This window comes from Rhinoderma darwinii, chromosome 13 (genome assembly GCF_050947455.1).
Source record: "Rhinoderma darwinii isolate aRhiDar2 chromosome 13, aRhiDar2.hap1, whole genome shotgun sequence".
In the NCBI taxonomy this organism is placed as follows: Eukaryota; Metazoa; Chordata; class Amphibia; order Anura; family Rhinodermatidae; genus Rhinoderma; species Rhinoderma darwinii.
In genome coordinates, this window is record NC_134699.1 from 17,829,748 (window position 1) to 17,847,024 (window position 17,277).

The window sequence follows — 17,277 nt, forward strand, 5'->3', positions numbered from 1 at the left end:
CTTTGCTATTGATTTCGCGAAAAAAAACCTGTAAACCTTACGGAACGTAGACAAACTGAAACCATTTGCAACTGAGGCAGCACCATTGAAGTCAATGGTAATGCAAAGGGAAAGCTATGGTGTTTGTTTGGTTTTCGTTCATGGGTTCCCCTGACGGAAAGGTCTATAACTGAAGCCATCAATTGAACCCCGATGCAGATGTGAACGAAGCCTAATATTTCTCCTTCTTTGGGTACTACAAAATTTGTGATGACAGAAGTGGGCCTATTCCTAGCATTGGAGAGGATATAGTCTTAGAAAAAAGGACAGGATTGTGGTTTTTGGTTTATTCTTGTTTGTAACTTGGGCAACAAAAGTGTCTTTGGGGTTGTGATGTTTTGTCTGTGGCTAAAATGCTGCAAAACCATGGTGAAGCATCCAATCGCTAAAAAAGCTGGCAAATTCGGGGCGCGATCCAACATGGTTTCAGGTCATGATTGTGTTCCCACTAAACTAAGAATCAGTTCATCTGATTTATGTTTTCTATTTCTTCTGCAAGGAATGAAGAGCCTCTTGTTATTGGGGTTGATAACCTTGCACAAATCCATTTCCATGCCAGAAACCTTGGAGAAGGGGCCTATGAAGCTGAACTTTACATCTGGCTGCCATCTGGGGCACATTACACCCAGGTCTTAAGTAAAACTGAGGTGAGTTGGTTTGTACAGTAATGAATATGGTGAGAAGCCGGCCGGGAAGGAAGGCATCTACATCAAACCAACGTATTGTCCATTGGAAAGGGGAGAGGCATCACGGACACTTGTACCAGCAGCTGAAAATTAAATATGTGACGTCTTCGCTTATTTGTGCCCGAGACTTATTGATGGGAAGTTAGCTAGTTCAAGGGATTGTATGAGGAGAAAATAGCCTGCTCCCCTACAAACAACGCTTACCTTGTCTATAGACGATGTTCCATTATTAGTGATAATCGTTGTGAAATGTAATGGTAATTGTTTTATGTATTTCTAGGAGAAAATAATCTGTGCCCCCAGAAAATTAAATGAAACCGAGCTTGTTATTTGTGAGCTGGGGAATCCCATGAAGCAAGGGGCAGAGGTGAGTTCTGTCATGTCTGTATCGTGAAGAGGCAATAGAACAGGAAGAAATATGATGGGGTAGCAACTGGATGAGAGAACTGAAGAGAATCTGTTGTGAATTTTAGGATATAATGGAACCGATGGGATCTTATAGAATTCTACAAAAGAGCATGACAAGCGCTTCTTTAGATAGGCCAGGGTTATTGAGGATTCTAGAATATAACAGGGTGGAGAGGTGATAGAAGTACTGTGAATAGTAAAACGTGTGCCATAGCGAGGTATGCCAGTACCCATGACAACACTGAGGCAGGTTCTGAGCACTGGCGTTGCTTGTAACTGATTCGGAGCTGCCCCCGCCAAGTCATCAATGTGTGTTAAAGGTGGCAACGTAACTATACGTGGCTGTGGTAGGCCCCCAGTCCTAGCCTAACAATGCCAGGTAACTGGTTTCTGGCTAAAATTTACAATCATTGTTAAATTTATAGACCAAGTTTCAATGTTCATGGCTTTGTTCGTTATAAAAGTGATACAAGTACTTGATCTACCATCTTGTGTTTTGGCTGCTTTGATGGTTCCTGACTATTGGTTGCTTTTTGTAGTGTCTAGATGTTTATGGCCCAGTAGTAAATAGTTTTAGCCTCTGGCCTCCATTCCTTACATCTGACATTCACTGTCTTTGTGCTGTTTTCCCTCATATACTTGTAGATAAATGCTACACTACAGCTGACCATCAGTAACCTGGAGGAAAGTGGAAGCGCCATCTCTTTCCCTATGCAGATAAAGAGGTGAGGATCAGGTTTCCTTGCAGTGCTCCAAATCCTCCAGTGACACGTCAGAATTTTTGATCCGAAAGGGTCACTGAGCACTGAGACCCCCACCGTTCGCTGAAACGAAGAAGCAGAAGATCTTGGATGAGAGCTGTGCCGCTTAGTTTATGATTGGTTTTCTTTGACTTTCCTTGGTGCAGTTGTACAGGCTCAGTAGAAAGTGTGAGTCCGTACACCGCTTGCTCGGCTTTCCGAGTAAAGCAGATCAGAAAAGAAGTGGCACAGCCTTCACCCGAGTACTTCTGCCGCTTCGATTTTGCGATGGGGGGTGGTCTCAGTGCTCAGACCCCCACCGATCAAAACTTCCGATATGTCAAATGTTTATTTACCCTTTAATAAAATTCTGGCATTTAAACATTTTATTTTTTTCCATTTCAGCCGAAACAGTCACAATTCTAGCAGTTCTATGGTTTCGGTGCAGTTGAAAATCATAGTGAAAACTTCACTTGATCTCAGAGGGTGAGTGGTTATAATTTCAGTTTTTATAGTTTGATATACCTGTTGATAAAAGTCAAGGTTTTGGACTAAAGCCAGTGTGGATGAGTTACCCTACTCAAAAAATAAAAATGCAGCAATCATTTAAAATCATGAATACGGCAACGATACTGGCATAATAAATTAACAGTAACATTGATGTCGTTTCTCAGCGACCAGAAATTATTTTTCCTAATCTTCTACAACCTCTTTGAATCAAACATTGTGGTCTCTGAAGAGTGATTACGTAATGAGTGTAATGCCACTGTACTGTTCTATATGATGGATTATAGATTGACTTAGAGGTTGGTGGGATTAAAAATGCCCATGATCCATAGATTGGCACTTTTTTTTTTTCCTTCCATGAAATAGGAGCATCCACCCTGCTGAAGTCATTCTCCCATTACCCAACTGGGAACTAAAAGAGAATTCAAAGGACCCCAGTGACCGAGGAGAAATGGTGACCCAGATCTATGAGGTAGCCTTCTCCTCCTGTTTGGAATTTAATTCACACATTCTTTGTATACAATAAAAAGTGGCATTATATAACTTAAGTGGAAAAGTTGCAGTAATGTTGAAAGACAATTGCATCGTCCCTTAATTATTTGGTCCAATTATTGGTCAACAATATTGTACCGCGTGCACGTTTTGATCATTTTTAGGGTTTGCATGATCTAATGTTGACTCTGTGTATTTCTATGGACAATGACAGTCCTGCAACTCTGGATGTTTTGCTCTTCTCCGTTTCTCTTACCTATATTTGCTTATATACCTTACTAATCTCCTAATGTCAACCCATTATTAAACTGATCACTACAGGTCCGTCTTCTCTAACCCTCAGCAATCCACTGTAATCGCTGGGAAAAGCAGAATCCGGCCAGACATTTCTCTTGGTTCGCTTGCAAGGGAAGTGTAGAATTACATGGCGACCACGAATGGTCGACCATGTCTGCATTGACGGCTGGGTCCAACCGTGTCTACAGTTCTGTTTCATAGAGTTGGGTCAAGCGAGAGACCCCCTCCTCCAACCTCCGTTCATATGCCCTATCTCTTCATAAGAAATCCCCTTTTAGAATACTTGGTATTATCATATTTTGTCTGTTGTACTCATATTGGTTTTATGTCTTTTATTAGCTCCACAACGGTGGGCCGGGCACTGTCCATGTTCAATTAATAATTCAAAGCCCTGAGGACTACGAAGGGGAACTTTTTCTGTACCCGTTCAATCTGAAAACAGATGACCACATGAAATGCTCTCCCATGCCACAAATCAACACTCAACAGGTCAGTAGAATCTCCTCTATCTTATCACATGGCAGCACTTGTTTCAGCTTTACATTTCTACCCCAATGGTTGGCCTGTCCTGTTCTGGCTGGGTATCTGCTCCTGGATTTTACGGTCTTTTCTTTCAGTAGATATTTGTGAAGGTCGACCTCTCTCCCATCGTATCTCTAGCTATAGTGTTTTTCCAGTTCACTGCTGCTTCAGTAGATAACATTTTCTGCATCATAATTTGTTGATAGATATGATTATAATTATTATAATTTTTTTTTTATTTTTTTTAGCTCATGCAGCCAACTATGGCCCCTGTCAGCAAAGCAGATAGTCATCGAGTGAATAGGAGAGAATTACCAAGAGATGGACAGGAAAATGTAAACCAAACCACCAAAGAAGACGGTCTCCATCCTAAACTCCCCATTCTGCTGGTAGGTACAGAGGATGAACGTTTTAGCGCAGTTATTATTATTTCATAGTTTATTTCCATTCCACAATCTACCTCTGCTCTTTTCATAATGGCTCCATCTGTTGCAATACAGACATTACGGTTCACCAATAGTGCTCCTGTTTAGTTTTTACGTTTAAAGGGTAGCTTAACTTTTAGAAAACTTTTGACGTGTCGTAGTGACATGTCAAAGTTTTGATCGGTGGGGGTCCGATCGCTGAAACGAAGAGGTAGAAGCACTCGAGTGAGCGATGAGCAGCTTGGTTTATGATCGGCTTTTCTCGGAAAGCCAATGTAACGGCCCGTAGACTTTCTATTCAGTCCGTACACCGTTACTGTCCGAGAAAAGCCGATCAAAAACAAAGCAGCTCAGCACTCACCCGAGCGCTTCTGCCGCTTTGTTTTAGCGATTGGGGGTGGGGGCTCTCAGTGCTCGGACCCCTACTGATCAAAGCTGTTCACATATGAGTATGACATGTCAGAAGTGTTCTGAAAGTTTAGTTCCCCATTAATAATTTTTCTCAGTATCCTACTACTAGTCTGTGTACTGCAGCCATTCCCCATGTGAAAAGTTGAGAGCCAACACTTAGGGCTATTGTAATGGATGGCCGCCATTACTAGTTGTGAGCAAGCGTCTGTTGTCTCTAGGAGAACGAAAAACTCAGGTAAGTATAAATAAAATATTAATAGGGTATTATAGTTTATAAATGTTAATCTTTGTATATTGAAAGGTTATGCCGTTTTCCAGTATTTTCCAGCTTCAGAATCTCTGCTTGCTGTCGTTCAATAAGAAGTACATGGAGACCTGTGGCTAGTTACGGTACAGTTATCAGAGCTTTTTCTGACCTGAACACGTGTATTCATAACATGACTAGAACAGTTTTTTATCCCTTGAAAGTAAACATTAAAAGTTTCTGTTGAGTGACTGTAAGCAGATGTCTTGAAAACCATAAGGAATTGGTACAGAAGCTATATTGGAAAATTGCATAATGTTTCATTATACAAAGAATAATCTTTTATTTGCTGAAGCTGTAATATCCCTTTTAAAACTTCATACAAGTGGACATTTTGTGGACTTTTTAATTGTTTTTGTTTTAGAATTGTTCTAATTCAACCTGCTGGGAGATAAAATGTGTCATCCGGAATATGGAAAAAGGCCAAAGAGCGACTCTGAAACTTGACTCTGTTCTGTGGGTCTCCAGCTTCCTGAAGGTAGGGAAGATGTAACTTATAGAAGGCCTCAAAATAGTCGCATGCAGATAGTAATAAAGTTCATATATAGCTTAAAAAAAAAGCATGAAAAAGTTCAAGCTAATATCATAAGAAACCACAAAAAACATCTAAAGGTAGTTTTCAATTGCTTTTTATTAGGGGAAAAAATTCTACCCCACTTCTATATGGAAATCAGAATGACTCCCTGTTTCAGCGACCCATCTCCGCATCTACTGTGTCTATAGGCTTTGGTGTCATAGATGGCAGTGTAGCCGATGACCTGTATGGTGGTTTTCATCACCACCGCAGTTTTGTAATGTTTTAACTTGGCTGAACCCTTAATACCCCAGCGTCAATACCAAAATATCACTACATTAGCAACCAAGAAATGTTTTAGCAAACGGGGTACAATTCCTGGTGCCACCTAGAACAACAGCCTTGACCTCTACAACGTTATACCCTGTCCTAAATGTTGTACTTTTCCATTATACAGAGACCACAGCAGCAATTCACTTTGCGTTCCAATGGTTACTTTGAGGTGACCGCTGTCCCTTACAGCATCCAGCCCACAGTCTTGATATCCGATGAGACAACTGTAAGTTTTTTTTGTGATTTTTCTACTTTTGGTTTGCATAAAGCTTTGGGACCATTCATGCTCGAATAGTGGGCCAGTGTATTGTGTGACCAGTCTAAATTCCACTTAGAGATGGATTTATTGCAATTTCAATCATGTAATTATGCATCGTGTGTGTGTATATATAATGTATATTCCGCCCCTTTCTCTCGCCCCTCTCTCTCGCCCGTATGTGCGTGTGTGTGTATATATATATGTTTGTGTGTGTGTGTGTGTGTGTGTGTGTATATACATTACCGTTCAAAAGTTTAGGGTCACTTAGAAATTTCCTTATTTTTGAAAGAAAAGCACAGTTTTTTTCAATGAAGATAACATTAAATTAATCAGAAATACACTCTATACATTGTTAATGTGGTAAATGACTATTCTAGCTGCAAACGTCTGGTTTTTAATGCAATATCTACATAGGTGTATAGAGGCCCATTTCCAGCAACCATCACTCCAGTGTTCTAATGGTACATTGTGTTTGCTAACTGTGTTAGAAGGCTAATGGATGATTAGAAAACACTTGAAAACCCTTGTGCAGTTATGTTAGCACCGCTGTAAACAGTTTTGCTGTTTAGAGGAGCTATAAAACGGACCTTCCTTTGAGCTAGTTGAGAATCTGGAGCATTACATTTGTGGGTTCGATTAAACTCTCAAAATGGCTAGAAAAAGAGAGCTTTCCTGTGAAACTCGACAGTCTATTCTTGTTCTTAGAAATGAAGGCTATTCCATGCGAGAAATTGCCAAGAAACTGAAGATTTCCTACAACGGTGTGTACTACTCCCTTCAGAGGACAGAACCAACAGGCTCTAACCAGAGTAGAAAGAGAAGTGGGAGGCCCCGCTGCACAACTGAGCAACAAGACAAGTACATTAGAGTCTCTAGTTTGAGAAATAGACGCCTCACAGGTCCTCAACTGGCAGCTTCATTAAATAGTACCCGCAAAACGCCAGTGTCAACGTCTACAGTGAAGAGGCGACTTCGGGATGCTGGCCTTCAGGGCAGAGGGGCAAAGAAAAAGCCATATCTGAGACTGGCTAATAAAAGGAAAAGATTAATATGGGCAAAAGCACACAGACATTGGACAGAGGAAGATTGGAAAAAAGTGTTCTGGACAGACGAATCGAAGTTTGAGGTGTTTGGATAACACAGAAGAACATTTGTGAGACGCAGAACAACTGAAAAGATGCTGGAAGAGTGCCTGACGCCATCTGTCAAGCATGGTGGAGGTAATGTGATGGTCTGGGGTTGCTTTGGTGCTGGTAAAGTGGGAGATTTGTACAAGGTAAAAGGGATCTTGAATAAGGAAGGCTATCACTACATTTTGCAACGCCATGCCATACCCTGTGGACAGCGCTTGATTGCAGCCAATTTCATCCTACAACAGGACAATGACCCAAAGCACACCTCCAAATTATGCAAGAACTATTTAGGGAAGAAGCCGGCAGCTGGTATTCTATCTGTAATGGAGTGGCCAGCGCAGTCACCAGATCTCAACCCCATAGAGCTGTGGTGTGAGCAGCTTGACCGTATGGTACGCAAGAAGTGCCCATCAAGCCAATCCAACTTGTGGGAGGGGCTTCTGGAATCATGGGGTGAAATTTCTCCCGATTACCTCAGCAAATTAACAGCTAGAATGCCAAAGGTCTGCAGTTCTGTAATTGCTGCAAATGGAGCATTCCAAGACCAAAGCAAAGTCTGAAGGAGAAAATTATTATTTCAAATAAAAATCATTATTTCTAACCTTGTCAATGTCTTGACTATATTTTCTAGTAATTTTGCAACTCATTTGATAAATATAAGTGTGAGTTTTAATGGAAAACACAAAATTGTCTGGGTGACCCCAAACTTTTGAACGGTAGTGTATATATTATAAAATTCTGAATTACCCTTGTCCCAGCCCTGGATGGACATGATGTGAGGCTCTTTGATGGTGTCGGGAGATGGATTTGGGGGCTGCATAATGTGGCAGGTTGACTGTTAGATGGCGCCATCTCACTATACATGTGAATGATTCATTGTCTTGTACTATGCAGCATGAAGCCATAAGTGGCAGCACGTGATACCCGGGTAGAGGTACAGCTTTTGCTTTACTGTGCTTTCTAAGGGAGAGTAACCAGAGAAAGTGATCACGTGATATAATAAAATGTGTCCGTGACCTGTTCATGTCCACTAATAGATTATTTCTTGTCCTCCAACGTGTCTGTCCTGTCTATCGTCTACATTTCTGCTCACAGGCGGACCTGGTGGTCCAGTGGGTAACTCCTGATGGGCAGAAAGAAATTCCATTGTGGTGGATAATCCTTGGAGTCCTTGGGGGGCTGCTAATCCTGGCACTGTTTATATTTTTCATGTGGAAGGTGAGTGGGAATAAATTGCTGCCATTACCTAGTGTGCTTGTTTTCAATAGCAGCCATTCTAAGTATGGAATTATTTGCTCTAAATGTAATCGATGTCTCTGATTTTTGTAGCTTGGATTCTTTAGAAGGAACCTGCCACCGACTGATGATGAGGACTGTTTAACCAATGGGCAGTAATGGAGGACCTTTCACTTCCTTGTTTATGTCTCTGCGATTTGTATTTTTTGTACATTCTTAGAACCTAATAACCTTATAAAATGCTGAATAAATAACCAGGGCATAATGCTGCAGTGTTACACTTTTTAGTAGTTCACCTATTAAAAAAATGTATCTGTGATAATATAAACATTTCGGCCTAATTCTTGACCGTTTAAATGTCCTAATAAGCAACTGATTGCCTTTTTATATGTTTTCGTTTGCTCCGTGGCAGGGGCAATATCTGCACGGTGCTCTATATTCTCTCTCTTTTTTTTCCCCCATTTTTTTCTCGTAATACTACATTGTGTCTCAACTCAATTCCTTAAAGGGAACCTGTCACCAGCATTTCACTTATTAAACCGACTATACCTGGTGGCAGTGGGTGAAAAATCATTTCTATATAACCTATAATTATCTTCTTAGTCGGCTCTGTAGCTTTAGTATTTAGCTTTTTAGTGTTCCCACACCGTATGCTAATGAGCATAAAAGAGTCAGATCTTCATTTGAAAAGAGTCAAATCTTCATTCCTCAAGTCTTTCCAAGTTTACTCTGCCTCCTTACTTTTGATTGACCGCTCCTCGCCTTCCCCCAGCATACAAAATCCAGCGCTTGTGCATTGATGTCCTCTTTTGGTGTGTGCGCACAAAGAGACACCGGATCATCATGATAAAAGGCGCAAAACGTTTGCAGACCGTTATTTACAGTCATTGGGGGAGTTTAGGAGAGGGGATAACGGCAATTAACATTTTATAGCAGCGGCCAGTGAGGGAGATGTAAAGTTCAATAGGTGAAATGCTGATGACAGGTTCCCTTTAAGTATCCCATACTGGTTATTTTTTAAGGACTTCATTTAAGGGGTTGTCCCAGCCAAGATATGAGTGGCATATTGCATGTAGCCCGCTGAAAATGCACAAGTGGCGCTGACAGGAGCCTAAGTGGCACGGCACTATCCAAGCATGGATGCCACTTCATTCTAGCAATCTGTAGACTCTCGCTGATCGGCTATTGGTGGCATATTTTAGCAATATTCCAGCAATGTCTTTGAGACAACCGCTTTAATCCCTTCCTGAAATTTGACGTAACTGTCATGACTGGAAAGGGGGGAGTTTGGAGTGGGCTCACGGGCTGATCCTGCTCTGTACCCAGCTGCTCGGCTGTTTCTGTAGTCCCCGTGTGCAATCTGCAACCAGCGGCTGCCTCACCAGACGAGACCGGGTTCGGGTGACCCCTCCCCCCCCGTTCTCGATATAGGTGCGTGTCACAGAGCTGGAACCCGCATCAATCAGACATTTAAGGCATATCCTGAAGATATGCCATAAATGTCTAAGTTGTGACTAACCCATTAACCCCTTCCCTCTTTTGACCTTCCTGACAGAGCCTCATTTTTCAAATCTGACATGTTTCACTTTATGTGGTAATAACTTCGGAATTCTTTTACCTATCCAAGCGATTCTGAGATTGTTTTCTCGTGACACATTGGACTTTATGTTACGGGCAAAATTTGCTCGATATGTTCAGTATTTAATAGTGAAAAACACCAACATTTTGCAAAAATGTGCATTTTTTTTTCTCAATTTAAAGAGGCTCTGTCACCAGATTCTCAAATCCCTATCTCCTATTGCGTGTGATTGGCGCTGCAATGTAGATAACAGTAACGTTTTGTTTTTTTTAAAAGCGTTTTTTTTTCGTTATGTCCAACTGGGCGTGTATTGTGTTTTTTAACTGGGCGTGTTTACGTGTATGACGCTGACCAATCAATGACCAGTCAGCGTCATACACATCTCCATTGATTTACACAGCAGCGATGTGCAGCCGCATACACAGAGATTAACGTTAATCGAGTGTCCTGATAATGAATACACATGATCATCCAGCCTGGAAGTCATGTGTATTCAGAATCCTGACCGTTCGGAATCTTTTCTGTGAGATTCCCGCAAGCCACGCGTAATCTTGCGAGATTACGGAGGTAAACGAGATTTCGTTTCCCTTGCTGGAAATCTCAAAGAAAAGAGTCAGAAGTGTCACAAGTGACCCCATTTTGGAAACTATACCCATTGACCCCACAGTTTGTTTTTTTGCAGAAATTATTGGAAGTAGGCCCTGAAAATAAAAATCTACATTTTTTCAAAGAAAATGTAGGTTTAGCTAATTTTTTCTTATTTCCACAAGGACTGAAGGAGAAAAAGCACGCAAAATTTGTAAAGCAATTTCTCCAGAGTAAAACAATACCCAACATGTGGTAATAATCGGCTGTTTGGAGACAGGGCAGGGCTTAGAAGGGAAAGAGCGCTATTTGGCTTTTGGAGATCACATTTAGCAGGAATGATTTGCGGAGGCCATGTGGCATTCGCAAAGCCCCTGAGGGGACAAAACAATGAAAACGCCCAAAAAGTGACTCCATTTAGGAAACTACACCCCTTGAAGAATTCATCTAGGGGTGTAGTAAGCATTTTGACCCCACAGATGTTTCATAGAATGTATTAGAATTGGGCAGTGAAAATAAAAACAATCCTTTTTCTTCAATAAGATGTAGCTTTATATTTATTTTTTTTTCTCAACAAATAAAGGAAAAAAAAGAACCCAACATTTGTAAAGCAATTTCTCCCGAGTACAGCAATACCTGATATGTGGTCGTAAACTGCTGTTTGGGCAAACGGCAGGGCTCAGAAGGGAAGGAGCACCATTTGGAGTTCAGATGTTGCTGGATTGTTTTCTGGGTGCCTGTGGGACCAAAACAGTGGAAACCCCCCAGAAGTGACCCCATTTTGGAAACCACCCCTCAATGCATTTACCTAGAGGTGTAGTAAGCATGTTAACCCTGCAGGTGTTTTGTAGAAATTAGTGTGCACTCGATGTTGCAGAGTGAAAATGGGATTTTTTTTCACAGATATGCCAATATGTGGTGCCCAGCTTGTGCCACCATAACAAGACAGCTCTCTAATTATTATGCTGTGTTTCCCGGTTTTAGAAACACCCTACATGGGGCACTAATCTTTTGCCTGGACATTCGACCAGGCTCAGGAGTGAAAGCGTACCATGTAAAATTGAGGCCTAATTTGGCGATTTACAAAGTATTGGTTCACAATTGCAGAGGCTCAGATGTGAAATAATAAAAAGAAACCCCTGAGAAGTGACCCCATTTGTAAACTACACCCTTCAAGGCATTTATTAAGGGGTGTAGTGAGGATTTTCACCCCACAGGTCTTTTCCATAAATGAATGCGCTGCGGATGGTGCAAATTAAAAATGTATATTTTTCCCTAGATATGCCATTTCAGTGACAAATATGTCAGGCCCAGCTTATGCCACGGAAGACACACCCCCCAAAAATTGTTAAAAGGGTATTCCCGGGTATGGCGATGCCATATATGTGGAAGGAAACTGCTGTTTGGGCACATTGTAGGGTTCAGAGCGGAGGGAGTGTCATTTGGCTTTTGGAGAGCGGATTTTGCTTGGTGGTAGTTTTCTTTGAGTATTGCTGGTGTTTCCATTTATAATGTGGGGGTACATGTAAGCCGGGCAGAGTATATCAGGGGCATAGTCAGCTGGTATAATAATGGGATAAAAAAACAATAAAATGATCCATAGATGTGTGTTACGCTGTGACACAATCCTTTCTGCACAGGCCGGTGTCGCACTGATATATGGCGTCCTTTCTTATCCCCCTTTTGGTCCACACTCCGCACCTTTGCAGTTTGGGGAATTTTGCTGGGAAAGTGTTGTCTTGGTATAATATGGGCACTGTCGTTTCTAGCAGATATGTTTGGTCCTTCCCCTTCCTAGTTCCCTAATTTTAGGTCCTTGATAAATCGCCTCTTGAAACAGAAGAAATGTTCCCTCGGGCCGGCACAACTGCATATTTTTTATTTCCTGACTTATTGGAGCCATAACTAATTTTATTTTTCATAGACGTAGCGGTATGAGGGCTTTTATTTTGCGGGACGCGCTGTAGTTATTATTGGTACCATTTTGGGGTACATGCAACTTTTTGAATACATTTTATCCTATTTTTTGGGAGGCCAGGTAAACAAAAAAAAACGCAATTCTGCCATAGATTTTTAATTTTTTTATATACAGCGTTCACCACGCATTACAAATTACATGTTCGCTTTATTCTGCGGGTCAGTACGATTCCGGCGATACCTAATTTATAGCACTTTTTTATGTTTTACAACTTTTTGCACAATAAAACGACTTTTGCAAAAAGAATGTATTTTTTTCTGTCGCCAAGAACCATAACTTTAACTTTTTTGTCGACGGAGGTGTATGAGGGCTTGTTTTTAGCGAGACGAGCTATAGTTTTTATAGGTACCATTTTTGGATATGTGCGACTTTTTGATCACTTTTTATTCCAATATTTGTAGGGGAAAGTGACAAAAAAACAAACTGGTATAGTTTTTTACGGTTTTGTTTTACGCTGTTCACCGCGTGCAATAAATATAATATTTTGATACGTCAGGTCGTTACGGTTGCGGCGATACCAAATACGTATGGTTTATTTTTTTCAATAATAAAGGACTTGATAAGACAAAAAGGGCGATTGTGTTTTATTTTATTACTTTAAACTTTTATTATGTTTTCAAAATGTTATTTTTGTAACTTTTTTTTTTTACACTTTTTCTCAAGTCCCACTAGGGGACTTGAAGGTCCAACTGTCAGATTTATTTTTTTCTAATACATTGCACTACCTACGTAGTGCAATGTATTAGATTTGTCAGTTATTCACTGACAGCAAGCCGATTAGGCTTCGCCTCCCGGCGGGGCCTAGTCGGCTTCCGTAATGGCAGAGCAGGAGGCCATTGTGTCTCCTGTTGCCATAGCAGCAGTCGCCAGTCCTGATTGCCTGTCACTGCTGGCGATCTGCTAGTAACCGCTAAGATGCAGCGATCGATTTCGATTGCTGCATCGAAGGGGTTAATGGCAGGGATCGGAGCTAGCTCCTTTTCCTGCCGTTAAAGGTGGATATCAGCTGTAACATACAGCTGACTTCCACTGCTGATGACGCCGGATCAGCTCCTGAGCCGACGCCACATTGCCGGCGGCTACGGAAGCCGATTAGGCTCCGCCGCCAGGTGGATCTTGACCGGCTTCCGTGCTAGGCAGACCGGGAGGCAGTATTAGGCCTCCAGTTGCCATTGCAGCCACCGGAACCCCGGCAATTTCATTGCTGGGCTTCTGATGAGCTGCAAACACCTTAAATGTAGCGATCGCGTTTGAACGCTGCATTGAAGGGGTTAATGGCAGGGATCGAAGCTAATTTCGGTCCCCGCCATTACAGCCGGATGTCAGCTGTAAGATACCGCTGAGATCCGGCGATGATGGCACCGGCTCAGCTTCTGAGCCGATGCCAATCATTTGGCGTATGGATACGGCAAATTGCGGGAAGCACTGGCTTTCCATGGCGTACCCATACGGCAAATGTCGGGAAAGGGTTAATAGTAGTCAGTCAAAAGGACAATATACTCCAATACATATGTATTGCAGAGTATTGTAATAGCGACCAAACTATCACTCTTTGAAGCAGTGGCGGACACAGACTGCAAAAGGCCCCTGTGCAGATAATGTGCCAGGGCCCCCCCCCCCCCCACCCCGCAAACTTCTCATGGCCGACGGTCCGCTTTCAGCTGCATCGCTGGGTCTCCTAAGTGACCCAACAATGCAGCACTAGCAGCCGGGGCGTCACTAAGGCTGGGTTCACACACACACTATTTACGGACGTAATTTGGGCGTTTTAGCATTGAATTACATCCGAAAATGCGGCTCAAAAGCGTCGGAAAACATCTGCCCATTCATTTGAATGGGTCTTACGATGTTCTGTGCCGATGGTCATTTTTTTTTACGCGCCGCTGTCGAAAGGCGGCGCGTAAAAAACTGCCTGTCACTTCTTCAGATGTAAATGGAGCCGTTTTCCATGGACTCCATGGAAAACCAGCTTCAATTACTTCCGTAGTGGACGCAGCAAAAGACGCCTGCACATGCCATTACGGCTGAAATTACGGTGCTGTTTTCTCCTGAAAACAGCACAGTAATTTCAGCCGTAACAGACGCTGCCGTGTGAACATACCCTCAGGGCTTAAAATGTCCGGGAAATAGCCCCAATACATATGTGTCCGCCCCAAAAAAAAGTGTGTGTATAGGAGACAGCATAGCATATCTATAGCACTACGACCCTATAAACTATGGATAGGATTAGATACAGTGGCTGAGCAGACAGTATCACACATGATAGGATTAGATACAGTGGCTCAGAAGGCAGTATCACACATGATAGGATTAGATACACAGCTCAGCAGACAGTATCACACATGATAGGATTAGATACAGTGGCCCAGCAGACAGTATCACACATGATAGGATTAGATACAGTGGCTCAGCAGACAGTACCACACATGATAGGATTAGATACAGTGGCTCAGCAGACAGTACCACACATGATAGGATTAGATACAGTGGCTCAGCAGACAGTATCACACATGATAGGATTAGATACAGTGGCTCAGCAGACAGTACCACACATTATAGGATTAGATACAGTGGCTCAGCAGACAGTATCACACATGATAGGATTAGATACAGTGGCTCAGCAGACAGTATCACACATGATCGGATTAGATATAGGGCCCAGCACAGTATCATACATGATTGGATTAGATACACAGCTCAGCAGACTGTATCACACATGATAGGATTAGATACAGGGCCCAGCTCGCTGACATTGCGGCTCCAGCGCTGGACCCAGGAAAGGTAAGAATAATAATTTTGCTTCTTTATGTGTTACTGATTATTTTTGTGTGTTTGTGTTTTTTTTACAGGTTCGGTTGTTGGACTTCGGATACGAGGACTTCAATGACGGCGTTTTTTTTATTCTCAATAAAATGGTTAATGAGGGTTGTGTTTTTATTTCAATAAAAAAAATTTCTATGTGCTTGTATCTTTTTAAACTTTATTATCACCGCCTTAGTAATGGCCGCTGGCTGATTGACAACCTCCATTACTAAGGCGAGGCTTAATGTTAGCCGGTGCAGAGTCTACACTAACCCCCATTATTACCCCGGTACCCACCGCCACCAGGGGTACTGGGAAGAGCCGGGTACAAACCAGTACCCGACCAGCTGTAGTGACGGGCAGGCACCGGGGTGGCCGCAGGCTGGTAGTATTAGGCTGGGGAAGGCCAAAAACAGTGGCCCTTCCCACCCTTGTAATGCTGCCTGCTGCTGCTGTGTTGTATCTGGCTGGTTATGAAAATTGGGGGGGACCCGACATCGTTCTTTCCAATTATTTTTTAAATGACGTGGCGTCCCCCCCATTTTCATAACCAGCCAGATACAATAAAGCAGCAGCAGCCTAGCATCACCAGGGTAGGAAGGGCCACTGTATCTGGCCTTTCCCCTCCTGATAATACCAGCCTGCGGCCACCCCAGTGGCCGACCATCACTACAGATGGTCAGGTACTGGATCGTACCCGGCTCTTCCCAGCACCCCTGGTGGCGGTGGGTACCGGGGTAATAAAGGGGGTTAGTGTTAGCCTCTGCACCGGCTAACACTAAGCCCTGCCTTAGCAATGGATGCTGTCAATCAGCCGGCGGCCATTACTAAGGCGGTAGTAATATAGTTTAAAAAAAAAACACAAAGACATAGAAAAAATATTTTATTGAAATAAAAAAAAAAAACACAACCCTCATTAACCATTTTATTAATAAAAAAAAAAGCTGTCATCGAAGTAGTCCTGGAATCCGCCGTAGTCCAACGACCGAACCTGTAAGAAAACACACAAAAAATGATTAGTAACACATGTGTTAGGGTATGTGCACACACACTAATTACGTCCGGAATTGACGGACGTATTTCGGCCGCAAGTACCGGACCGAACACACTGCAGGGAGCCGGGCTCCTAGCATCATAGTTATGTACGACGCTAGGAGTCCCTGCCTCGCTGCCGGACAACTGTCCGGTACTGAAAACATGATTACAGTACAGGACAGTTGTCCCACAGCGAGGCAGGGACTCCTAGCGTCGTACATAAGTACGACGCTAGGAGCCCGGCTCCCTGCAGTGTGTTCGGTCCGGTACTTGCGGCCGAAATACATCCGTCACTTACGGACGTAATTAGTGTCTGTGCACATACCCTAAGGCTTAGATACAGGGCCCATGTGTGATACTGTCTGTGGGACCCTGTATCTAAGCCTACCACAAGGTAGGCTTAGATACAGAGTCCAGCAGACAGTAATCTTATACAGTATAAGATTACTGTGTGCTGGGGCCCTGTATCTAAACCTACAGTGTGGTAGGCTTAGATACAGGGCCCAGCAGACAGGATCACGCATGGGCCATGTATCTAAGCCTACCATGTGATTGGCTTAGATACAGGGCCCAGCAGACAGCATCACACAATCTGTGATCCTGTCTCATGGGCCCCCTAAGCCTGCTACATCGTAGGCTTAGGGGTTGTGCAGTCCCTAAACATTGATGGCCTATCCTCAGGATAGGCCATCAATAGCTGATGTGTCGCCCGGGACCCGCAAATCAGCTGTTTTGAAGGGGCCGCAGCACTCGTACGAGAGCTGCTTCCCCTTCATTTCACTACTCGCCCACACTGTGAATCGCCGAAACCGATTCACAGTGTGACCGGAATGAAGTGACAGGAATGAAGGGGAGCAGCTCTCGTACGAGTGCTGCGGCCCCTTCAAAACAGCTGATTGGCGGGTCCCAGGAGTCGGACCCCGCCAGTCAGGGCTATCTTACCTTCCTCTTCGGCCGCGGCGGGAGTTCTGTAGTCTCGATGCTGTGCGCGG

General features: G+C 43.0%; 1 protein-coding gene across 1 annotated transcript in view; it reads left to right on the forward strand.

The window, feature by feature from the left end:
* Positions 1 to 8,634, forward strand: part of ITGA2B (integrin subunit alpha 2b) — a 34,240-nt gene extending 25,606 nt beyond the window's left edge. Inside the window, exons 21-31 of the mRNA XM_075845332.1 lie at positions 539 to 686; positions 1,006 to 1,092; positions 1,779 to 1,858; positions 2,279 to 2,359; positions 2,747 to 2,852; positions 3,509 to 3,658; positions 3,940 to 4,080; positions 5,196 to 5,309; positions 5,803 to 5,904; positions 8,166 to 8,288; positions 8,400 to 8,634. Of these exons, the coding sequence (XP_075701447.1) occupies positions 539 to 686; positions 1,006 to 1,092; positions 1,779 to 1,858; positions 2,279 to 2,359; positions 2,747 to 2,852; positions 3,509 to 3,658; positions 3,940 to 4,080; positions 5,196 to 5,309; positions 5,803 to 5,904; positions 8,166 to 8,288; positions 8,400 to 8,465 (1,198 nt within the window). The 3' untranslated portion in view covers positions 8,466 to 8,634. The remainder of the gene's footprint in view (positions 1 to 538; positions 687 to 1,005; positions 1,093 to 1,778; positions 1,859 to 2,278; positions 2,360 to 2,746; positions 2,853 to 3,508; positions 3,659 to 3,939; positions 4,081 to 5,195; positions 5,310 to 5,802; positions 5,905 to 8,165; positions 8,289 to 8,399) is intronic.
* The last annotated feature ends 8,643 nt before the right edge of the window (positions 8,635 to 17,277 follow it).